Source organism: Salvelinus alpinus, chromosome 8, assembly GCF_045679555.1.
Source record: "Salvelinus alpinus chromosome 8, SLU_Salpinus.1, whole genome shotgun sequence".
Classification (NCBI taxonomy): Eukaryota; Metazoa; Chordata; class Actinopteri; order Salmoniformes; family Salmonidae; genus Salvelinus; species Salvelinus alpinus.
The window spans coordinates 74461715-74487404 of NC_092093.1; the positions used below are offsets into that span (position 1 = coordinate 74461715).

A 25690-nucleotide genomic window follows, 5' to 3' on the forward strand; every position below is an offset into this window, starting at 1 on the left:
TTTAGAGGCCAACATTCCTGTTGATTTTTCATCAAGTATTACACTCCAATTTGGTTAATATTGAAGGAGTTGTAATTAGCTCGCAGTCGTTTACAGATTTGTTGTTTGTGCTCTTCATTGCACAATTACGGACATTTGCATTCACATTTGCAACACATACAGTGTACATACAGTATCATTTTTACAAATTGTTCACTAGCCATTCGGTCCCCTGCTTTTATTTATATTCCACAACACTGAGATTTACTGAGTGAATAGCAGGATGCCATTGATGTTGCTGAAATGATCTTGATCGTCATAGACCCATCTAGATTCCCATAGACGAACATAGATCTCATTCCCTTCCTCCAACTGCACAGTGATCCCATTAGATACACTAGGCCAGTCGCCAGCTCTGTTTCCCTACAAGTAATTGACCATTTTTCATCAGCAACGTAAAAGATCGGCCTGCATTGTAGATATGATATTATGTGAAGTGATGGAGATTAATGTAGACAAGTAATGCAATAGACCATAATGCAGTTGTCTTCATTCATCACTATGTGAATATTACCTGTATTTGGGCTGTAAGCGTCACCGTTGTTGGTGAAGATCTTGCTGTAGATCAGGGTGGTGTCCTAAGTACCCGACACCTCGTCCAGCTAAGAATGCCGCCTTTGGTTTGGCCAGGGTACATGCAGAGTGTTTGAACTTGAGTGATATTATCACTCGTGTTAAATGCTGTAACAAACTATAGTGAACAGTTACAGTATTAGCATATTTCATCCAAACATTGGGAAAGGAAGTTAGGCTTACCCATTCAACATTAAAATTATTTGATGAAATTAATGAACATATTGATAATATACAGATAATTAATAACATTCCTAAATCATAATTTGACAGCTTGTGTATACCGTATGCTCAGGATAATACTGTACGATTTGGAATGGAAATGATACTCACAATCTTTAGATAAAATAACTGTCATGACCACCGACTCTGTAAATGAGATTGTAGAATGCAGGTAACAATGTTACCTGCATTCTGCTTCAGCTCCCCCACCTGGCTCTCCATGTCCCTGAGCTCAGCCACTGTGATGCCCAGTTGGGATGTAAGACCTGGAGAAATATGATTAGCAAGCTTTCAGAATGAAAAGCTCTCAAGACAGATTATTGAAAGGGCGTAGTGTAAATCTATGAACTTCGTATTATCTTCATTCACTGTCTATAGGGTAGCCACTGTAGACTCAGCCCCTGTCAGTCTGGCCTTCAAGTCCCTGAGCTCAACCACTGTGGTGCTCAGTTGGGATGTAAGCTTTAGCACCCTTTCAGACTCAACTAGGCTCCACCTGCCTCACGCTGGCACTCAACTCCAATGCTTGAGCTATTGTATTGTAAGTAGAAGTGTTTTAAGGGCCATCGTTTGAGAAATGACAGACCTTAACAATAATTGACAAGACAGCAGAGAGTTAAGGTGAGCTCAGTTTATGAATCAGCCAATTTTGAATCCATAATTTATTTTTTAAAGAAAAAAATAACATGTCTAACAGGTTAAATAGTCTATTTTGATCTCAGTCTGTAGGACATGCACTGTAGACTCCTAGCTGCTTAGCTCCTCCTCAGTAGCTTTCAGCCTGGCCTCCGTTCCTTCTATCTTTACCAGTAAAAAATGTCAGGCTGGCAGCTTCTCCCTGAGTCTCCTAGAATTTGACTATTAGCTTCCTGACTTTCTGCCCTCTCTCCCTCCACATGTATCTCAGAACTGATCTCATTCTCTGTGAATATGCCCTCTATCTCTGCCCCAGTCCGACCGCCACACAATAACACCAACAGAGCTGCAACACCCCTCATTCTTTACCTGGACTCCCAACGTCGTTAGCCTCCTATGTTGAGCCCACTAGGATCTTCCAAGCCCTGTATACACACATCCGTGTGAAGTGTTTAGTGAGGTCCATGTGTCTTTATGGAAAAATAGGACATGCTCTGGCAGTCAAGGTTTTGGGGAATATGCATCTGTTTGGTTAATGTTGCGTTGTTATCATCATGGTTAATCTTGTTCATGTTTAATATTGTGACAGCAGCATGACTTTTGCAGGAACATGTCGATGATCTAGTTTGTTGCCCCCTACCAGAGGTCAATTGTTCTGTATAATTACATTGGTGTAGTATGGTAACACCTCATACAGTATGGACAGGATCTGTTTAGTTGGTAATCAACTGTATAAACACTGTATGTGTTTATACAGTTCAACTGTATAAACTGTATAAACACTGAAATTACACACCTTAATGACAGGTGGATTTTTGTCATGATTAGTCTCTGTGACCAACACTAACCAGCATCTCTTTCATCTTTTCTATCACTGTGTCCCAATTACCTCTTTCCTCCCATCTTGCACTTGTTCACTTCCCTTCAATGATTTGAAAGGACTGGTATAGCAAATATGGTGGAAACGCCAACTGGCCCATAGCTTCAACAATCCAATGCTTTTAGATATGTGGGAAGTGGTGAGCAAGTATACACTTCAGGTTAAAGGAGAGATTAGTGGGACCCACCCCTTGTCTCCATCAGTCTCACTGACTCAGTGTGGCCCCCTACAGGTTGTGGTGGGGAGCTGTCTGGTCCCACGGGTTCCTTCAACAGCCCAGGATACCCCAACAGATACCCCGACAACAGAGAGTGTTTCTGGTACATTCAGACTGCCACAGGAAGCAGCATCACCATTACCATCTATGAGTTTGATGTGGAGTACCACCCTGACTGCAACTATGACGTACTGGAGGTAATGTGTGTGGTGTGTCAATGTGTGTGTTGGTGTGGGTCTTAGGGAGTGTGTGTTTGATTCTGCGTGGTGTATGCCAGAGTTGTGTTGTGCTCCCTCCTGTGCTAGCTGTACCCAGAGGGCCTAGCGCAGAGTAGCTCATGCCAGTGGAATGCTGACTTCCACTAGACAGAACAGTGAATGGAGCCAGTGGGGCAGAAATGACCTGGAAATCACAGCTTAGGGAGCTAGCTAGCTGGCCTTTATCTGGTCCAACTGCCTCCAATGCTGGACTAGCCCCGACCACTGCCAAACTACCCACAATCCCAAAGGCTGGTGCCACAACCTAACGTCCCACAAATGTCACTTCATCATCATGTGGTTATCAGCTGCTTCTTCCTGTCCTGTAACTGACCAAAGATGTTTGTTGTTGAGGAAACCGTCTGTAGTCCAGCAACACATTTAAAGGATGGTCTGACAATTAGCTAATTTGATTCCCATATGTCCTATTTTTAAACCAGACAAATGAGCATAGATAAGGATATCAACATAGTTAAGTGATAACCTCAGCTCTAAATATGCAGTGACAGTCCGAATATGCATTCTGTAGGGTCTTTGTTCCCTTCAATGGCCCGTTGTTGCTACATTAGGTTGTATGTACACTGAGTGTACAAAACATTAGGAACAACTTCCTAACATTGTGTTGCATCCCCTTTTGCCCACAGAAAAGCCTTAATTCGTCGGGGCATGGAATCTACAAGGTGTCGAAAGCGTTCCACAGGGATGCTGGCCCATGTTGACTCCAATGCTTTCCACAGTTGTGTCAAATTGGCTGGATGTCTTATGGGTGCTGGACCATTCTTGATACACACAGGAAACTGTTGAGCGTGAAAAACCCAGCAGTGTTGCAGTTCTTGACACACTCAAACCGGGGCGCCTGGCACCTACAACCATACCCCTTACAAAGGCAAAATTAAAATCCCTCTTTAATCTGTCTCCTCCCCTTCATCTACACGTATTGAATGGAACACTGGTCACTTTAATGTTTACATACTGTTTTACCTATTTCATATATATATATATATTTATAGTTCAACTTTTGCTGTATATATACTGTTCTATCCAAGTATTCTTCAGATATACTACATATTATATCGACATACTGTCTATAATATCTATACATCCCATAACATTAGCACATTGCTCCTGCTAATATTTCAATAATTCTTCATTCCAGAATTTTACTTTTAGATTAGTGTGTATTGTTAGATATTACTGCGCTGTTGGAGCTTGGAACACAAGCATTTCACTAGGTCCAGACCTGTCAGCTCTCTGTCCACCACCACCATTTAACTATCTTCCATACCTCTTAACCCCAACCTCTAACCCTTCATCTCTAACCCCTGTCTTTCCACAGGTATACGGAGGCCCTGACCTTTCAGCCCCGAGGCTGGCCCAGCTCTGCACCACCACCTCCAGCCCCCTCCAGGTCTCCAGCACAGGGAACATGGTCACAGTCCGCTTCAAGTCTGACCCCTACGTCAGTGGCCGAGGGTTCAATGCCAGCTGGGTCGAGGTCCAGGGAGGTGGGTGACAGTGGGCTGTAGACACATACTGTACTGCACATACACACAAATACACAGGTTTTCACTAAATCCCGCTTCATCCCCCCCCCCTCCTCTCTTCCTCCCCAGGATGTGGAGGTCCGATCAAGGCCCCCAGTGGAGAGATCCACTCCCCCAACTACCCCGCCAACTACCCCAACATGGTGGACTGTTCCTGGACCATCTCAGTGGATGTAGGCCACCGGGTCCTCTTCAACTTCACTGACCTGGACATAGAGCTCCACTCCACGTGCCAGTGGGACCATGTAGCTGTGAGTGACTTACTTTCTGAATGATAACGTGTGTATGGTATTATTACTCCTGGGATGAGGAGGAAATGAGGAATGTGGTTGTGGTTCTCGTGTCTTTATGCCACTATCTCTCTCAATGTCACGGTATTGGCAAGTCCACACTAACAGATGTCAAGGTCCTCTGAAAGAAACTTGGCATCTGAACACTGAGACATTCTATTGAAATATCAACCGCTGTTCTGAGGGCAGTTTCCAATCTGTCCCTCCCACTGCCTCTGCCGTTCTAAGTGGCCTTTGTTACCATCCTCCCATCCCCCCCATCACAGAGAGACAAAACGCGAACAGAGCAGAGCTCTTTGTCTCTCTGTGGTTTGGCCGTCTTCTTGTCATCTTCCAGGGCCAATTGTTAACACAGTGAAGGGCAGACAGTACCACTGAAATTATGTGAATGCTAACACCCTGATGTCCCACTGGTCAAGTGCCCTAGTGGTCCGTGACAAAAGCTAGTGCTACAGATTCTGTTCAGGGAAACAAGTAACATTCAGTCTATGCGAAAGAGCATTCAGTGTGTAAGATACAGCTGCTATGAAATACTGCGTTGAGGTAGCCAACAGAATAGTTATCCTTTGAAAAGCCCCTGTATGAGTCAGGCAGGTAGCCTAGTGGTTAGAGCGTTGGGCAGTAACCGAAAGGTTGCTAGATCGAATCCCCGAGCTGACAAGGTAAAAATCTGTTGTTCTGCCCCTGAACAAGGCAGTTAACCCACTGTTCCTAGGCCGTCATTGTAAATAAGAATTGGTTCTTAACTGACTTGCCTAGTTAAATAACATTTTAAAAATAAAAATAAAGAGCTGGTGAATGACCGATCATATGTCATTTTTTCACTTCATTGTGAGACACGAACTACAGGAAACAGAAAGTATTCCATATTTTCCATTCTGAATATCAACTTCTCATCTTTACGTTCCGTGTGTGTGTAGATCTATGATGGACCCAGTATATCTGCTCCGCTGCTGGGTCAAGTGTGTGGTCAGACACGGCCCGCCCCCATCACCTCCACCCAGAACACCATTTTTGTGCGGTTCAGATCTGATGCCAGCCTCAACCACCGGGGCTTTGCCGCCACCTTCTCCGAGGGTGGGTCATCAGCACAGCTCGCACGGCAATAGATACAAATATTGATACATATACTTTACCTCTCTTAGCCATTATTGAGACATTGAACACATTCTGGTTTATTATAAAAAAATATTTATGTGGACGAAGTCTGTTCCAACATTGAAAAACAAATGTTTATAAAACACATTTTGTTATAAAAGTGTAGATTTTGGTTTGGATTCTTATTGGTAAGAAACTTTTATTTCTCTCAGCTTGTGGAGCCACCTTCTTGACAGATGACGTGGGTGGGGCCATCGCATCGCCACGGTACCCTGCTGTTTACCCAGCCAATCAGAACTGCAGCTGGATCATCAAGGCTCAGTTGCCATGTGAGTTAGCCAATCACATCACAGATACACACCACTCTATCCACTGCACTACAACTCCCATTCATTTCAATGGCCTGCCAGCTTTGGTATTTGTATTAACCAATGATACTTTGTTTTTATATTGCAATGTAATTGATAGTTATCGGTAACAAACTGAAGTGATGCTGTGTCTTGTTTTCTCTTTCCACACTCTACCCAATGCACAGTCAACCATGTGACCCTGTCGTTTACGGACTTTGAGCTGGAGAGTCTCAACTCCAACTGTTCCCACGACGCTGTGGAGATCCTAGATGGAGATAACTACATGGCACCAGTCATTGGTAAGGTCATGTTACAGAAAATAAATAATATAAAATAATACAGATCAGTGCTACACAGTGGATACTGGTCCTCTGAGGCTACATACTATAGAAGAATATAAACAAGAACGGGATATAACAGAGACTGTGTAACCCTTTACACTCGTAACCGTATACGGTTGAAAATGGCCGATTTGAGCACTGATCACCTCCTACATTGGTACGCTGTGGCTGTACCGTAACATGCTCATATAAGCAAATTCCCACGAGTGTGAAGGGTAATGTCATTGTTGCAGCACATGGCCTTTAACATGAAAAAATACTGTGCCGAAGTATTACTGATTACTACTCCAACACAATGATAGATGATGTTTTCCATGTTAGTTGTGGTGATATTTATTTTCCCCTCAGGTCGTTACTGTGGCACTGAGATCCCTCACCCAGTCACATCGTTCAGCAACGCCCTGGTCGTCAACTTTGTCTCTGACTCCTCTGTCGCCATGAAGGGCTTCAGAGCAACCTACACTGGCTCCACCTCAAGTAATGCTAAATCTATTAGTGGGACCCAATGGTTGTGTCACATAAGGTCTTAAAGTACCTTCAGAAATTGGGTTTGATTCCACATGTCTACTGCTGCCTATTGCCTATCTTTTTGGAAATCTCCATATCATCTGTAAGTGATCAGTTCTGACAGCGACTAACTCTAACCCTCCTCTCACTAATCCTAACCCCGTCTTCCTCTCCTAGGCTGTGGAGGGGACTTGCTCATGGAGACAGGGGCCTTTAACAGTCCTAACTACCCTGATGCCTACCCTCCCAACGTGGAGTGTGTCTGGACCATCACCAGCTCCCCCGGCAACCGCCTCCAGCTCTCCTTCATGTGAGTCTCCTATACTTATTGCACGGGTTATTACACGGGTTATTACATGGGTTATTACATGATCAAATGCCTCCATATTGCATCTTCTACGTATTCTGAATATTTATTATACTGTAAGACATTGCCTCAGGGAAGATCATTAAATAATATGTTCTTTCACCCTGGAATAAGTTCAAAATGCAGTGGTTATAACAGTGTTATTACATAGGTCGTTACACATCAATGACTAAGCTAAAAGTTATTATTTACCTCTCCTGTGCCAGTATGTTCCAGCTGCAGCAGAGTTCTGACTGTAACAACGATTACCTGGAGATCCGGGAGGGAAACTCTACAGGCGCTCTGGTTGGTCGGTTCTGTGGGGTCTCCCTCCCCTCCAACTACACGTCTCTGATTGGCCACATCCTGTGGGTCAAGTTCCGCTCAGACTCCTCTCTCAGCGGAGCTGGATTCAGAGCTACCTTCTCCCACTGTGAGTGTGTGTTGGGTTTTTGTGGGCGCGTGCATGCGTGTGTTCTGCTGAGGGCCGTAGTGTCTTACTGTACAACCCACTCTCTCGATGACACAATGCATCTCTTCAGATGCTTATCCGTTCTGTTGACTCCATGCCCAGCATCACATCTCTGTCGGTGATCTATCTTCTTCTACTGATGCACAAACGCTTTCAATGACAAGATACAGTACTTTAGCTTTAGATGCGTCCAGCCATACTCGGTATGCTAAACACAGGACATGTGGTCTCTCCTTCTCCAGTGTATGGGAATGACATCACAGGTACGTCAGGACAGATAGCGTCTCCACTGTACCCCCGGACATACCCCAACAACGCAGACTACCGCTGGACCATCACTGTACCCGGAGACGACTACATACAGATCCACTTCCTAGACATGGACATCGAGGACCTGTACGACTGCTACTATGACCAGCTTAAGGTGTGCGTCGTCGAGGCGACTGATCCTTTTGAAATGACAACCTCTTCCTTCCGTAGAATTCAAAGTCCCTAAAAGTCATCTTCGTTTTGATATTAGGAAATGTTAGATCACTATCATCCTTGAAAAACTCACTGTGAACATGAATAATATAATACGAATGTTATATAAGAACATCATATCGGGAACCATAAACCATTTGCCCAGTCTTGTTCATAACTTCTAACCTCTCTCTCTGTGTGTGGTCAGATATTTGACGGGCCCAACATCCACGCCTACTCCCTGGGGAAGTTCTGCGGTCTATCCCTGCCCGCCTCGGTCAGTAGCTCTGGCAGCACCGTGACTCTAGAGTTCCAGTCGGACACTGTGGTGGGGGGAAGAGGCTTCCTCATTGAATGGTCAGCCATACAGAGCTCTGGACCCCTGCCCACCATAGCACCAGGTGTGTGTTTAAGCCAGTGGGTGTTTGTGCACCTGTCCGTGCACCCATCCATGTGTGTTACTATACTGATTTCTATCTCTCTCTCTCTCTGTATGTAGGTGCCTGTGGGGGGGCTCTGATGCCAGGCGCCAGCCCCAGGTTCCTCTTCTCCCCCGGCTGGCCAGACAGCTATGACGCTAACCTGGAGTGTACCTGGGTCATTCGTTCCCCTAACTCTATTGTGGAGTTCAACCTGCTGTCTCTGGACATGGAGGACTACTCCACCTGCTACTTCGACAGCCTGGTCATCAGGGATGGTGAGTGAGAGAGAGGCCTGGATCCTGTTCATTAGACCACACTGTAGCAAAAAATCTAGTATTTCTCAGATAGTGCCTGTTTGTTTCACTGTGTGTTCTTCTGTTTTGTGCAAACTGAACATGACCATGGTTTAGTAACACCTTTATACTAGACTACTGGTTAATCAGCTTTGTGTGAAGCGTAAAACACTGAGGTTTACTTTCTAGTGTCTGGGAGACAGTATGTCACTACCACAACACTGTGCAGTGTGTTTTATGTTTTAGCTAAGCAAATGGACACGTCTCCTCAGTGAACACTGCATGTCCTTTCCTTTGTGTTCCTAATGTTTACCCCAGTGTGTGTTCTCCTCCCCCAGGTGAAACCAACCTGTCCCCCCTGCTGAACACTGTGTGTGGCCGTGAGCTGCCTGGTCCCATCCACTCTACAGGGGATTCCATGTTCCTCCGCTTCACCTCAGATAGCAGCGTCTCCGGGAAGGGCTTCAACGCTTCCTACTCCAAGGGTGAGCTCACTCACAACCCTTCTCTGAAGCAATCCAATCACTGGAGGTTGTTGACCCTGCTAACTTGGTTGACATGTCATGTCGTTTACCCTGCTAATGTGTCATCGGTTCACATCTCATTCTCTTAATCTTGCTCGTGTCTTATTGGTTAAAATCCCAGGCTGTTGATTTTATATTGGTTTGTATCATAGGTTTTAATTCTTCCTGGATTCTGTTTCTCTATGACTTTGACAATGCAGATCATTCTGATTTCATAGAGGTTGATATCATTGACTGTATTTATCTAAAGGAAAAAGAAAACTCTCAGTATCTCTTTGACAAGTGACAATGAAGTTATTGTTTTCTAATTCTCCTTCTAGGTTGTGGTGGTCTGCTGCACGTGGACAGGGGTGTAATCTCCACCCCGTGGTACCCCGAGAACTACCCGTCCAATCTGGACTGTAGCTGGCACGTGATGGTGACCCCAGGCTTCAGAGTGTCTGTTAACATCCAGAGCCCGTTCCAGGTCCAGGGCTTCGGCACTGCCTGCAGCTCTGGAGACTACCTAGAGGTGAGATACAGTGCATTTGGGAAGTATTCAGATATTTACTAACATCAAATGCATTGTGACATGTTTATAATATTTTATATAACTTGTATAGTTGTATATCACCAATGGATGCTGCTTAGACAAATAGTTATTTGAAGCATGATCAGGTTGATTATAAACTAAGGAAAAAAATAAACATCCCTTTTTCAGGACCCTGTCTTTAAAAGATAATTTGTAAAAATCCAAATATCTTCACAGATCTTCATTGTAAAGGGTTTAAACACTGTTTCCCATGCTTGTTCAATGAACCATAAACAATTAATGAACATGCACCTGTGGAACGGTCGTTAAGACACTAACAGCTTACAGACGGTAGGCAATTAAGGTCACAGTTATGAAAACTTAGGACACTAAAGAGGCCTTTCTACTGACTCCGAAAAACACCAAAAGAACGATGCCCAGGGTCCCTGCTCATCTTCGTGAATGTGCCTTAGGCATGCTGCAAGGAGGCATGAGGACTGCAGATGTGGCCAGGGCAAAAAATTGCAATGTCCGTACAGTGAGACGCCTAAGACAGTGCTACAGGGAGACAGGACAGACAGCTGATCGTCCTCACAGTGGCAGACCACGTGTAACAACACCTGCACAGGATCGGTACAGCCCGACATCACACCTGCGGGACAGGTACAGGATGACAACATCAACTGCCCGAGTTACACCAGGAACGCACAATCCCTCCATCAGTACTCAGACTGTCCGCAATAGGCTGAGAGAGGCTGGACTGAGGGATTGTAGACCTGTTGTAAGGCAGGTCCTCACCAGACATCACCGGCAACAACGTCGCCTATGGGCACAAACCCACCGTCGCTGAACCAGACAGGACTGGCAAAAAGTGCTCTTCACTGACGAGTCGTGGTTTTGTCTCACCAGGGGTGATGGTCGGATTCGCGTTTATCGTCGAAAGAATGAGTGTTACACCGAGGCCTGTAGTCTGGAGCGGGATCGATTTGGAGGTGGAGGGTCCGTCATGGTCTGGGGCGGTATGTCACAGCATCATCGGACTGAGCTTGTTGTCATTGCAGGCAATCTCAACGCTGTGCATTACAGGGAAGACATCCTCCTCCCTCATGTGGTACCCTTCCTGCAGGCTCATCCTGACATGACCCTCCAGCATGACAATGCCACCAGCCATACTGCTCGTTCTGTGTGTGATTTCCTGCAAGACAGGAATGTCAGTGTTCTGCCATGGCCAGCCGAAGAGCCCGGATCTCAATCCCATTGAGCACGTCTGGGACCTGTTGGATCGGAGAGTGAGGGCTAGGGCCATTCCCCACAGAAATGTCCGGGAACTTGCAGGTGCCTTGGTGGAAAAGTGGGGTAACACCTCACAGCAAGAACTGGCAAATCTGGTGCAGTCCATGAGGAGGAGATGCACTGCAGTACTTAATGCAGCTGGTGGCCACACCAGATACTGACTGTTACTTTTGATTTTGAACCCCCCCCCTTTGTTCAGGGACACATTATTCCATTTCTGTTAGTCACATGTCTGTGGAACTTGTTCAGTTTATGTCTCAGTTGTTGAATCTTATGTTCATACAAATATTTACGCTAAGTTTGCTGAAAATGAACGCAGTTGACAGTGAGAGGACGTTTCTTTTTTTGCTGAGTTTATATAGTGAATGAACCAGTCTCCTAAATAATTTTGAAAGTCACAGTTATATACTACACTACACATAATATACTACACCTTGTTATAGCAAGGAAGAGTGATTTGCTCTGACAGATTCAATTTACCCAGGGAGTGATATGGATTGTAACATGACCCTTACCCCTCTGTGTGTGTGCGTGCGTTACTGTGATTGTTACTGTGTGTGTGTGTGCGCGTGTGTGTTCAACCCGCCGCCTGTCTGTCTTAGTTGAGGAACGGTCCGGATGCCTCAGCCCCCTCTCTGGGGGGTCGTCTGTGTGGCACCAGCCCCCCTTCCATCACCCAGACAACAGACAACAACCTCCACATACGATTCATCTCAGACGCCACCAACGAGGGCAGTGGCTTCAAACTGATCTTTGAGGCCCACAGCCAGGGTGAGACTGTAATAACAGTAAATTGTTATAACATGTTTATAACACAGACAATCAAAGGTTTAGATAGAAACACTGTAATGTATGTTTTTACATGATTGAGACATCACTGTATTTTGGGCTTAAGAGCATAGAAGTCAAAGTGTATGTGAGAAAATACTTTCTGATTTCTAGATTTTCCTTATCACATGTATTTCCTCTCCTCCTGTAGCTTGTGGAGGAAGCATTGTGTTAAGTGACTCAGACCCTCCAGGCTATATCACGTCACCCAACTACCCCCAGAACTACCCCCAGAACATGGACTGTATCTGGGTCATCACCGTGCCCAACGGGGAGTCTGTCCAGATCGACTTTGACGATGACTTCGACATCGAGCCTACGTCCAAGTATGAAAATGTCCCATTTGATATCATCGTCATGTTGTAATTCTTCATCATGTTTCTTTTTACTTGTACTTGTTATAAGTTCTTATGTCATGTTTCTTATATATGAGTACAGAACGCCATATGTTTCTTATATATGAGCACAGAGTATGACAGTGTTTCCAATAGAATGGATCCAAGAGCTATATATTGTACCATTCTGTTGTTGTTACATTTTTTGAAGAAAACAATTTCATGAGATTTACCCCCAATGTTTTGTCATCAGCTGTTTATATGACTACGTTGAGGTCCGTGATGGTGCCACCTCTGATGCCAACTCCCTCGCAAAACTGTGTGGCAACACCAGGCCCTCTACCGAGCATTCCACTGGCTCCACCATGTACCTGCGCTTCCGCACAGACTCCAGCATCACACACAAGGGCTTCAAGGCCAAGTACTCCATCGGTGAGTGTGTGTAACTCGAACAGAATCAACCCACTCCGCCACACTCCCTAGTACAGTCTCGCACACGCTCACACACTCACTCAAATACACTTTACCACCTACATAGACCATGAACCCTTTCAGTGGGCATGTTACAGTATCAAACATATCTCAGAACGCAGATGGATTTCGCTGCCTCTTCTACAAGATGCAGGAGATACTTGGAATGACCCGGATCTCAATCTCAGTTTTTTTTGTCTTTTCAATCCAACACAGCCACGTGTGGAGGCACATACACGGGCCAGAGTGTTAACCTCAAGAGCCCAGGTTTCCCTGCGAACTACCCAGACAGCTTATCCTGTGCGTGGTACCTGGAGGGCCCTACAGGACACTACCTCACCATCAGCTTCAACAACTTCAGCCTGCAGAGCACAGTAGACTGCAGCGGTGACTATGTCGAGATACGAGAGTACAATGCCTCAGGTAACCTGTTCTATGTTTACGGATTCTTGACATGTTTCTAGAAATGTTCTGCCTAAAAATGACAGCGGTGTTATATCTCTTTTCTAAGAAGTCTAATTCAGTTTGTCAATTTGTGTAATTCATTTTGTCTAATGTGATGAAATATAAGTTGAGGAATGTGTTGCCGGTATGTCCTGTTCCAGGGCGCTTCCTGGGAAAGCATTGTGGGAACAGCATACCTAGCCCTGTGGAAACAGGAGACAGCTTTGCTTATGTCAAGTTTGTCAGCGACAGCAGTGGAAACGCCCCAGGATTCACTCTGTCCTTTGTGGGCAGTGTGGAAGGTACAAGTCAATTACAGTGCATTCGGAAAGTATTCAGACCCCTTTACTTTTTCCAAATTTGGTAACGTTACAGCCTTATTCTTAAATGTACACACAATACCCCATAATGACAAAGCAAAAACTGATTTTTAGAAATTTTTGCAAATGTATTACAAATAAAAAAAACTGATATCACACATAGTATTCAGACCCTTTACTCAGTACTTTGTTGAAGCACCTTTTGGCAGCGATTACAGCCTTGAGTCTTCTTGGGTACAAGCTTGGCACACCTGTATTTGGGGAGTTTCTCACATTCTTCAGAGACTTGTCCCAAAGCCACTCCTGCGTTGTCTTGGCTGTGTGCTTAGGGTCATTGTCCTTTTGGAAGGTGAACCTTCAGCCAGGCTGAGGTCCTGAGTGCTCTGGTGCAGGTTTTCATAAAGGATCTCTCTGTACTTTGCTCCGTTCATCTTTCCCTCGATCCCGACTGGTCTCCCAGTCCCTGCCGCTGAAAACAAAAACACAGCATGATGCTGCTACCAACATGCTTCACCGTAGGGATGGTGCTAGGTTTCCTCCAGACGTGACGCTTGGCATTCAGGGCAAAGAGTTCAATCTTGAAATCATCAGACCAGAGAATCTTGTTTCTCATGGTCTGATAGTCTTTAGATGCCTTTTGGCAAACTCCAAGCGGGCTGTCATGTGCCTTTTACTGAGGAGTGGCTTCCGCCTGCCCGCTCTACCATAAAGGCCTGATTGGTGGAGTGCTGAGAGATGGTTTTCCTTCTGGAAGGTTCTCCCATCTCCACAGAGGAACTCTAGAGCTCTGTCAGAGTGACCATCGGGTTCTTGGTCACCTCCCTGACCAAGGCCCTTCTCCTCCGATTGCTCAGTTTGGCTGGGTCTGCTAGCTCTAGGAAGAGTGTTGGTGGTTCCAAACGTCTTCCATTTAAGAATGATGGAGGCCACTGTGTTCTTGTGGACCTTCAATGCTGCAGAATGTTTTTATACCCTTCCCCAGATATGTGCCTCGACACAATCCTGTCTCGGAGCTCTACGTACAATTCCGTCGACCTCATGGCTTGGTTTTTGCTCTGACATGCACTGTCAACGGTGTGTGCCTTTCCAAATCATGTCAATCAATTGAATTGACCACAGGTGGACTCTAATCAAGTTGTAGAGACATCTCAAGGATGATCAACGGAAACAGAATGTACCTGAGCTCAATTTAGGTGTCTCATAGCAAAGGGTCTGAAATAAAGTATCTTATTTTATCTTTTTTTATAAATTAGCAAACGTTTCTGAAAACCTATTTTTGCTTTGTCATTATGGGGTAGTGTGTGTAGATTGATAAGGAAAAACAAGATTTTATCAGTTTTAGAATAAGGCTGTAACATATCAAAATGTAGAAAAGGGGAAGGTCTGAAAACTTTCCAAATGAGCTGTGTGTGTGATTTTTGTGTCATAGCTTTGTGTAGTATTGGTATTAGCAGTGAAAATGACTAGCTGACAGTAAAAGTTAATAAGCTGTGTTGATGTTAACAACCCGTTCTTTCTTTCTCATTCTTTCCGTCCTGTCCCCCTACAGTGTGTGGAGGTGAGCTGAACGCTCCCTCGGGGACCATCTCGTCCCCTAACTATCCCAACCTGTACCCTCACAGCCGTACGTGTCGTTGGGAGATCACTGTGGTCCCGGGCAGGAGGGTCACTCTCACCATCAACGACCTTCGGCTGGAGGGCACCAGCAGCAGCAGCTGCTACGCCGACTATGTGGATGTGGGTCCCACTTATCTTTCAGCTTCTCTTCTTTTAGGTTCACTTTTTCATCATTTAAGTCGGTGTGTTGTTTTATTTTCTCATTTGCTTCCACTTGCTGTGTAGTCATATCATCTAAGATTCAATTCTACTCAATTCTTCTAGCACATAATCAGCCAGGTCACATCCATGGTTCTTTCCATGCTTCCAGTTTGACTTTATTGGTTCTAATGCAGTTCTAATGGTTCTAACTGGTTCTGATGGCGTGGTTCTCCTCCCTCAGGTGTTAAACGGCGTGGCGGTAACCGCCCCTCATATCGAGCGGTTGTGTGGCACCGTGCCAACAGGCTACCAGGTTAAGTCGTCAGGCAACACCATGACTGTAGTGTTCCGTACCGACTCCTCTGTCTCCAATGGAGGCTTTACAGCTACCTACTCCTCCAATGAAGATGCATGTGAGTACAGCTTTACTCTCCTTTTCCTAGCAACTTTCCCCAGGATGTTAGTATAAGATCATGTGTTCTCAGGGTTAATAAGGGTTAATAATAAAGGTGGCCATTGCAGTTTTTACCTCTTTCAAAGACATTTAAAGACACTTTTTATGCAAAGTATGTCTTTAATGTGTAAAGTGTGTTGCCATCCTCATAGGGATGTTAACATTTGGATTTGAATTATCAGAACTGCTCTTAAGTGAAATATCATACATTTAAAATACCCTTCAGTGCTTTCTTGTTCTAAACCTCTGTCCTTCTCCATAGTGTGTGGTGGCATCCTCAGTGACCCAGCTGGAGGTAACTTCACCTCCCCGGGCTACCTCGCCTCTAACTACAGCAACAACCTGAACTGTGAGTGGCTGATCCAGAACCCTACACAAATCAACTCGTCCATCGTGGTAATCCTAGAAGACCTACACCTGGAGAACCATCAGACCTGCGAGTCCGACTACATAGAGTTCCGCCTCGGTGAGTCACAACGCTGGATGTGTCGTTTTGCTAATCGAAGAATGTTTACGTTCGTATCCAAAGTAACTACTCATTGGGGTGGTTTCACAGACACAGATTTAAGCATAGCCGTAGAAAAAATATATATATATATTTTTTGCATTTAAATTTTACCCCTTTTTTTCTCCACAATTTTCAATCTTGTCTCATCGCTGCAACTCCCCAACGGGCTCGGTAGAGGCGAAGGTGGAGTCATGCGTCCTCCAAAACATGACCCACCTAACTGCACTCCTTAACACCCACCAGCTTAACCTAGAAGCCAGCCGCACCAATGTGTAGGAGGAAACACCGTTCAACTGGCAACCGGGGTCAGCCTGCAGGCACCCGACCCGCCACAAGGAGTCGCTAGAGCGCGATGAGCCAAGTAAAGCCCCACCTGCCAAACCCTCCCCTAACCCGGATGACGCTGGGCCAATTGTGTGCCGTCCTATGGGACTCCCGGCCACGGCCGGTTGTGGCACAGCCCGGGAATGAATCCGGGTCTGTAGTAACTCCTCTAGCACTGCGATGCAGTGAGCTTGCTTTTTATTCCAGGACTAATCGTAATCTGTGTCTGGGAAATTTCCCCGAAGTGATAAAGACAAGTGATTATGTGCCTAACCTTTCTGTAACTGATCCCCAGAAACCGGCTGTGTAACTGTGTGGATGTTGTGCATCTTCCTTTCCTAGGTGACTCTAGCGGGGAGCTGCTGGCCCAGTTCTGTGGCCAGACCACTCCTATGATTCCCCTGGTGGTGTCCACCCCTGAACTCTGGGTCCACTTCCAGACCAACCAAGCTATAGGAGACCTGGGCTTCAAGGCCAAGTACTTATTCTCAGGTGAGCTTAGCCCCATCTCTCACGTACAGTTCCTCAATATCTCTAAACTCAACATCATGTGGTCCAAGCACCACTAGTTTTATTCGGAGGGATATCAGACACAGATCAATGCTCCACTAAGGCATCAAGATATGAAATGTAGCATTACAATCTTCATAACCTCTCCATCTCCCTATATAGCGGGGTGGTTGGTAGACTGGGGAGGTATAATCCTGCCTTCCCAAACATTTACCTTTTTACTCAGCCATTGTGTCTAGCTCCTAACCTCTACCTCTGTCTCCTTACCTCCCTATAGAATGTGGTGGTTGGCAGACCGGACAGGGAGGCGTAATCTCCAGCCCTGCCTACCCTAACCTCTACCCCAGCCCCAGTCGCTGTGCTTGGTTACTGGAGGCCCCTGAGGGCCACACCATCACTGTGAGTAGTAGAGAATCCCTCAGCAGCACGTCCTGGAGCTGGGTTAAATCTTGTGTGTGTGGTTTGGTAGCTAAATTTAGCTACATAGCTAACACTGTAAGACCAATATCAATCAGCATGTGAACTAGCTAGCTAGCCATATTGGGAAGTGAAGAGGTTTTGTGATGCGTTTCTCTAATGTCTTCTGGTAGATGGTGTGATTGTTATATTTGTTTACCTGGATGGTCAATTTCTTAGGTAATAGTGACATTAATAGTAACATTGATGTAGTGTATGGTATTTATGCAGAGCTGGTGCTATAAATTGGATGGTATAATATAAACTCAACTTGTGCAACACAAACAGCCATCACATACCATACAGATTTACCTTAAAAAACATTCAAACCACCCCTCCATTTACCCCCTGTTGTCCCCCTCAGCTCACCTTCAGCTACTTCAACCTGGAGCCTCACAATACCTGTGGCTGGGACTCTGTCACCATCTTCAACGGGGGCTCCCCAGGGTCTCCTGTGATTGGCCAGTACTGTGGAACCACCTCCCCGGGAACCATCCAATCAGGGTCCAACAAGCTGGTGGTGGTTTTCCTGGCCGATCACTCAGTGTCCAGAGGAGGGTTTGTGGCCACCTGGTCAACTGACTCCTCAGGTAGGCTATGGGCCGATGAGTGACCAGGATGTCGTCTTGGCAAGGGTTAAGCAAGGATGGAAATTGGACTTGGAATTTCAGTTTACTTTCTGGATTAACTGAATTTATATGGAATTCACCCCAGCCCTGGTCTTGGGATTGTTCTGTGATAGTTGTGTGATATGTTGTGAAACATGATGTACTGTTGTATCCCTACAGGCTGTGGAGGAGTGATACACGCTGACACTGGCGTCATCAAGTCTCCCAACTACCCCCAGAACTTCCCTGCCAACATCGAGTGTTCCTGGACCATCATCGCCTCCGAGGGTAGCCACCTGGAGATGAACTTCAACTCTGACTTCCAGATCCCTGATGCCAACGGGCAGTGTCAGAGCAGCTACATCAAGGTGAACACACACTATTGAACCTCCTATCTCCTACACTTGCTTGATAAGATTGCGCCCTCTATTAAAATAGCCTTTGGTATTGCAAGGTTGATGCTCCGCTGACATCATATGACTAAAATATTGAACCCAAGGAGTGGGAATTATTTTGTATACTTGTTCTGTGCAGGGGTGTGTGGTACGCCACTGGTTCTGTGTTCTGCTAGCTGCAGGGTGTGACAGCACTGATCCAGTCGACATCATCACTCCCTACTGTACAGTACATACTGAACATAACGTCTGTTTGTTACTATCTGTGTGGTATTACCTGTAGGTGTGGTCAGGTGATAGTGAGACCGCTGATGGACTGCTAGCTACAGGTTGTGGTACCACTGCCCCAGCCCCCATCATCGCTCCCTACAACACCATCACCACTAGGTTCCAGTCCACTGGGACTCCAGGAAGAGGCTTCTCAGCCAACTACATCACACGTGAGTAGAGTACTACTAGTGTCTGTTAGGTACACATTTACAGTCGTAATATATCAGTGTATTTGAACTACTATAAAGTTCTCTCTGTTGGCGTCTTCTCTCAGGGTGTGGGGCTAACTTCACTGCCCCCACCGGCCGGGTGGTGTCGCCCAACTACCCAGCCGACTACCCCTTATTCTCCGACTGTAGTTACCTCATAGACGTTGGACCCCAGACTGTTGTCATCCTGGAGTTCCGCACCTTCCAGGTAGAAGGTAAGAAGAAGGACCATCTAAATGGTCATCTTGGCTCTCCTGCAACATGATAGCTGTGTAACAACAACTGCACAAGAGATTTGTCTCTTGCTCTTTGCTGTTGAGAAAGTCAGCCCGATATGCTGCTTCCGAAATGCGTGTCGCTTATTCTACCTTCAAATCACATTCATAATACTATGATTATTTTTACAGTTATTTTCCCCCCATGTTGTCCTAGCCTGTGTCCTTTGTGTCCTGTCCTAGCCCACTCCACGTGTATGTTTGATGGGGTGAAGGTGTACAGTGGTACCCACCCTACGGGGACCCCTATGGCCACAGTGTGTGGCAGCTCCATCCCTGGGCCCTTCAGCACCCTGGGACCCATGCTGGTCAACTTCTACTCCGACTCCATCATCAACGACAACGGCTTCCTGGCTGAGTACAGAGCTATACGTGAGTATCATGTTTCAAGTCTGAGGCCCAATTCTAAATCAACCCTTGGACCCTAAGCCATCTACCAGAGGTGTCCAACTCAATTCCTGGCCGTGCCTCTGCTGGTTTTTGTTATTTCCTTTCATTTCCAATTTAGACCTAGACAACAAGGTGAGGAGAGTTCCCAACTACCTTCAGAGGACTGGAGTTTGACACATTTGCTGTATGCACTTGAAAAGATCTGAGAAGATTTTATTTGTGTTAGCAAATGTGGTGAAACGTCCACCTAGCCTACAAAAGGCAAGGGGGAGCTATTACCATATTGAGTATTAGTGCGTTCTGGCCCTGACTGGATCTGTCTGAGCCTCTGGGCTCAGAGTTTTGGGCTTTGGGCCTCATAGTTCTGGGGTTGTTTACCATTAAGAGGGGAATGCTGCCGTTGTTCTGGCGCTCCATTCAGCCCAGTGGAGAATGTGAGGAATGGAGAGAGGCTGCGCTTTCTAACAATTAGAGGGGATTTGTGAGGAGAGAGGGCTCTGGATACAAGGCCACAGCAGATGGATACCAGGCCAGGGACAACACATACACACAATAGACCCACACACACATACAGTGCCTTCAGAAAGTATTCACACCCATTTTACTTTTTCCAAATGTTGTTGTGTTACAGTCTGACTTTAAAATGGATTAAATTGCATTTTTTTGGTCACTAGCCTACACACAATAATACCCCATAATGTCAAAACAGAATTATGTTTTTTAAAATCTTTTTTATTTTTTTACAAATTAATAAAATAATGTAAGCTGAAATGTCTTGAGTCAATAAGGATTCAACCTCTTTGTTATGGCAAGCCTAAATAAGTCCCCTAGTAAAAATGTATTTAACAAGTCACATAATAAGTAGCATGGACTCACTCTGTGTGCAATAATAGTGTTTAACATGATTTTTTTTTAAATCTCTGTACCCCACACATACAATTATCTGTAAGGTCCATCAGTCGAGCAGTGAATTTTAAACACTGATTCAACCACAAAGAAGGGCACCTATTGGTAGATGGATAAAAAATGACATGAAAGGCAGACATTGACTATCCCTTTGAGCAGGGTGCACTTATGAATTTCTCTTTTGGATGGTGTATCAATACATCCAGTCACTACAAAGATACAGGCGTCCTTCCTAACTCAGTTGCCGGAGAGGAAGGAAACCGCTCATGGATTTCACCATGAGGCCAGTTGCGACTTTAAAACAGTTAATAATAGGATAAAACTGAGGATGGCTCAACAACATTGTAGTTACTCCACAGTACTAACATAATTGATTTATAAATATATATATTCCAAAACATGCATCTTGTTTGCAACAAGGCGCTAAAGTAATATGGCAAATAATGTGGGGAGACAATTCACTTTTTATCCTGAATACATGTGTTATGTTTTGGGGCAAATCCAATACAACACATTACTGAGTAGCACTCTACATATTTTCAAGCATGGTGATGGCTATGTTATGGGTGTGCTTTAAAACATTAAGGACTGGGGAGTTTTTCAGGATAAAAAAAATTATGTAATGGAGCTAAGCGCAGGCAAAATCCTAGAAGAAAATCTGGTTCAGTCTGCTTTCCCCCAGACACTGGGAGATGGGTTCACCTTTCAGCAGGACAATAACCTAAAACACAAGGGCAAATCTGCGCTGCAGTTGCTTACCAAGAAGACCGTGAATGTTCCCGAGTGGCTGATTTACAGTTTTGACTTAAATCTACTTTAATTTTCAACAAATTGTATAACATTTCTAAAAACATGTTTTGACTTTGTCATTACAGGGTATTGTGGTAAATGGGTGCAATTCTTTTTTTGTTATCTATTTTGAATTCAGGCTGTAACACAGCAAAATGTGGAATAAGTCAAGGGGTATGAATACTTTTCTGAAAGCATGCACACACGCGCGCACACACACGCAGGCACGCACACACACACACCCTTCAATTCATAAGGATTTAACTCTGACCTCTGTAATATTCAGACATGCAGCCTGTCAGACAGAACAGTAAATATGTATTATCATCAGTAGCTAAATGACTCAGACGGGCACCCACACACTTCAGACAGGGCAGCCATTATAGCCTCTATAATGGGGGAGACACCACTCTCCATCAAGCTTTTTAGATGATTCATGTCTAGAGTGGCAGGGTAAGCGTGACTGGCTGCACATTGAAAACTCAGAGTAGTCAAAAACAAAAAGCCTTATTTCTTTATTTTTTGTATGCTTCATGATGAAAACAGCTCTTCTCTCAGAGCCAAGACACACAACAAAATACAGTCTGAAAATAAACACAATTAAATTAAGTAGGATTCATTCAAGTATATTTAAATCAAGTAGCAGAAAAAAGGGGGAGGAAGGAGACTAATAAAGGGATTTGTGTTTCTGGTATGGTCAGAATGGTATTAATCAGTGTTTTTTACTGTTAGCATGTGGAGGTGTGTTCAACAGCACTTCTGGTACGGTCAGCAGCCCGGCTGGCATCGATAACTACCACCACAACATGAACTGTACCTACCACATCGTGGTCACTGAAAACAAGATCATCAACCTCAAGTGAGTCCAAGGGACATGCTGCTTTGTCTACTAACCCAGAGAAGGTCTAATAATGATCAGAAAACCAACACGATCCATCATCATTAAAAATAAGAACAGGGAGCAAATGCAAGGCTTAAGTTGAAGTGTTGACTTAGTCTAAAGCACATACAGACTGCATTCTGAGCTAACAATAAGTACCTCATGTCTGTAGTGTAGTACGATCATTCTGATTCTGAGAACAGACTGTCTCATGTCCCCCGTTTCCACCTGCAGGTGTTAATGCCTTTGTGTCACACCATAACCCCCACACAGAGAGAGAGAGAGAGAGATAGAGATAGAGAGAGAGAGTGTGTGTGTGTGTCCCGGTGTATGAGGAAAGATTTCCTCTATGGACCAGGCACCTCCTAACTCAAAACAATTACTTTCCTCCTAAGGGACTTTCTGTGCTTGACAGTGCTTAAACAAACCCACATGAACAGGTTGACACCTTTTCCAGATAGTCATGTCAGGCTTTAAGTGACACCCACATCTCCTCAGATGTCCCATAACCCTCTGCCTCTCCATCCACCAATCAGGTGGAACACCTTCCATCTGGAGGCGTCGTCGTCCTGTCGCTATGACTATGTGATCGTGTACGACGGGCCCAACGCCATGGCTCCTATAATGGGGCAGTTCTGTGGCACGGAACTCCCGCCCAACCTCCAGTCCACAACCAATCAGATGTTTATCGCCTTCACGACCGACTCATCCGTGTCTGGGATTGGCTGGCGGGCCACCTACATTGAGACTCTGGGTAGGTCATCTTACACCTGGCTTCTCTATTGGTCTATTAAAAAACAGTGGATGGTGTTACATTTTTCTTATCTAAGTGTCCCAGACACTATATGGGCTATTTGAAAACAACGGACTGTATCTATATAAAAGATGGTTACATATCTTACATTGTCCTATACTTATTCAGGCCTCAAGCTACTGTCGACGTTAAGTTAACATAGTTTGTTTTACACTCACTCTAGAGAAGTGAGAGGCCAGGATTGTTGTTCTACTCTCTCCAATATTAACCCACATGTCTTAAATCGCTATGTGGGGTGTGGGGGGGCTGTACATTCCCAATGACTGCCCCGCTGCGCATAAACAGCCTTTTGTCCATCCGATGGGCAGGGGGCCAGCCAGCCATATTAGTGTACTCAGACCAGGACAAAAGAGAGAGAGAGAGAGAGGCATTATGCATGCATCAAGCTAGTGAATACAGGGCGTGAATGTGAGAATGTTTTTTTTTAATCTCTTTTGCCATTTATTTTTATGCATTTAATCTAGTTGATTAGTGTTTGATAGTCTAGATACAAAAGGCTCTATAAAGTATAGAGAGGGCTGAGAAAGAATCCAAGATTCCATCATTGTCATAGAAGAGAGCCATGGTGAATCACCCCACTCTGTGTTACACTTAAATCAATCTCCAGCTGTGGTTGCCCCTGTTTCCCATGGAGCAGAAGGCCCTCCGAGGGATGTGAGCAGCAGAACAGACTGGGCAGAGGGGGAAGATTTATGACGGCGCACACAAACACTCCTCTGTCTCTGGGAATGTTGGGAGTTCTATAGGTTTTAACACATTATGTTCACTGTTCACAGCGTACCCCCTCAGAGCTCAGACATCCAGTCCCTCAGTTAGTTTTGATGCATACAGCGCAGCAACAGCAGGAGGGACAACTGAGTATATGGGGACATGTGATATCTTGATGTGATATTAAATATCACTTGATGGGTGGATACTCAACAAGTACTGTTTTGAATGTGTACCACCCTTGTTTGATCATGTAGGCCTATACATGTGTAATAACAGCCATGCAATCTTCTTTGAGAATTCATGGATATTTAGAGCTATCTGCTGTTCACTTATGGAAGCCTGCATGAGAACTCCCAAAGCCCACGGTATATCATAACTCATGTCTTCCTCTACCCTCTTCCACTTTTCTCTTCCTCCCCTGTCTCTCTCTCCAGGCCCGGCACAAGGTTGTGGGGGTTATCTCTCTACACCTATAGGCATGTTTGGCTCTCCGGACTCTAACGGTGATGGGAACTATGAGTACAATATGGACTGCCTGTGGACTATCACCATGCCCATCAACAAAGTCATTAACCTCACCTTCTCCTCGTTTGAACTGGAGGGAGCTTCTACATCTACCTGCCATTACGACTACGTCAAGGTTAGGAGATCTAGCATTCCTTCCATTCATTTGTTCACTCATTCGTTTATTTGCTCTCTCGTTTGTTCGTTCTTTCACTCATTAATCTGCTCTCTCTCTCTTTCTTTCTTTCTTTCTTTCTTTCTTTCTTTCTTTCTTCCCCCTTCTACCCTTCACTATCAGATCTTTGACGGAGACAATATGAACTTCCCTCTGGTGGGGACGTACTGTGGACGTGATGTAATCCCAGGACCCTTTGTGTCTGTTAGTAACTTCCTGACTGTACACTTCGTCACTGACAGCTCTGTCAGCTACAGGGGCTTCAACGCCACCTACAGGGCACAGGACAGTAAGACACCCTTATGATCTATTCCCTCCCTTTCTTTCTATTAAAGTTCACCTGCCCTGCACTCATTGGCTAATCCATCACACTATTATAAATACAAACATTGAACACATATTTACAGTACCAGTCAAAAGTTTGGACAAACCTACTCATTCCAGGGTTTTTCTTTATTTGTTACTATTTTCTACAATTTAGAATAATAGTGAAGACATCAAAACTATGAAATATCACATATGGAATCATGTCGTAACCAAAAACGTGTTAAATTCTTCCAAGTATTCACCCTTTGCCTTCATGACAGCTTTTCACACTCTTTGAAAACTCTCAACCAGCTTCATGAGGTGGAATGCATTTCAATTAACAGATATGCCTTGTTAAAAGTTCATTTGTGGAATTTCCTTCCTTCCTTAATGCGTTTGAGCCAATCAGTTGTGTTGTGACAAGGTAGGGGTGGTATACAGAAGATAGCCCTATTTGGTAAAAGACCAAGTCCCTATTATGGCAAGAACAGCTCAAATAAGCAAAGAGAAACAACAGTCCATCATTACTTTAAGACATGAAGATCAGTCAGTCTGGAAATTTCAAGAACTTTGAAAGTTTCTTCAAGTGCAGTCACAAAAACCATCAAGCACTATGTTGAAACTGTCTCTCATGAGGATCGCCACAGGAAAGGAAGACCCAGAGTTACCTCTGCTGCAGAGGATAAGTTCATTAGAGTTAACTGCACCTCAGATTGCAACCCAAATAAATGCTTCACGGAATTCAAGTAACAGACACATCTCAACATCAACTG

At 44.9% G+C, this 25690-nt stretch overlaps 1 protein-coding gene across 1 annotated transcript in view; it reads left to right on the plus strand.

Moving 5' to 3' along the window:
- Positions 1 to 25690, plus strand: part of cubn (cubilin (intrinsic factor-cobalamin receptor)) — a 53061-nt gene that overhangs the window by 23486 nt on the left and 3885 nt on the right. The window contains exons 28-60 of the mRNA XM_071415069.1: positions 2583 to 2764; positions 4161 to 4329; positions 4438 to 4619; positions 5579 to 5735; positions 5969 to 6085; positions 6292 to 6405; positions 6796 to 6924; positions 7132 to 7264; positions 7528 to 7733; positions 8015 to 8196; positions 8443 to 8635; positions 8734 to 8931; positions 9288 to 9434; positions 9794 to 9984; positions 11880 to 12048; positions 12257 to 12431; positions 12694 to 12872; positions 13128 to 13334; positions 13517 to 13657; positions 15225 to 15412; positions 15675 to 15846; positions 16150 to 16353; positions 17062 to 17211; positions 17507 to 17628; positions 18050 to 18275; positions 18474 to 18661; positions 18972 to 19128; positions 19233 to 19382; positions 19626 to 19814; positions 22260 to 22386; positions 22944 to 23161; positions 24367 to 24572; positions 24735 to 24900. Coding sequence (XP_071271170.1) covers positions 2583 to 2764; positions 4161 to 4329; positions 4438 to 4619; positions 5579 to 5735; positions 5969 to 6085; positions 6292 to 6405; positions 6796 to 6924; positions 7132 to 7264; positions 7528 to 7733; positions 8015 to 8196; positions 8443 to 8635; positions 8734 to 8931; positions 9288 to 9434; positions 9794 to 9984; positions 11880 to 12048; positions 12257 to 12431; positions 12694 to 12872; positions 13128 to 13334; positions 13517 to 13657; positions 15225 to 15412; positions 15675 to 15846; positions 16150 to 16353; positions 17062 to 17211; positions 17507 to 17628; positions 18050 to 18275; positions 18474 to 18661; positions 18972 to 19128; positions 19233 to 19382; positions 19626 to 19814; positions 22260 to 22386; positions 22944 to 23161; positions 24367 to 24572; positions 24735 to 24900 — 5634 coding nt within the window. The remainder of the gene's footprint in view (positions 1 to 2582; positions 2765 to 4160; positions 4330 to 4437; positions 4620 to 5578; positions 5736 to 5968; positions 6086 to 6291; positions 6406 to 6795; positions 6925 to 7131; positions 7265 to 7527; positions 7734 to 8014; positions 8197 to 8442; positions 8636 to 8733; positions 8932 to 9287; positions 9435 to 9793; positions 9985 to 11879; positions 12049 to 12256; positions 12432 to 12693; positions 12873 to 13127; positions 13335 to 13516; positions 13658 to 15224; positions 15413 to 15674; positions 15847 to 16149; positions 16354 to 17061; positions 17212 to 17506; positions 17629 to 18049; positions 18276 to 18473; positions 18662 to 18971; positions 19129 to 19232; positions 19383 to 19625; positions 19815 to 22259; positions 22387 to 22943; positions 23162 to 24366; positions 24573 to 24734; positions 24901 to 25690) is intronic.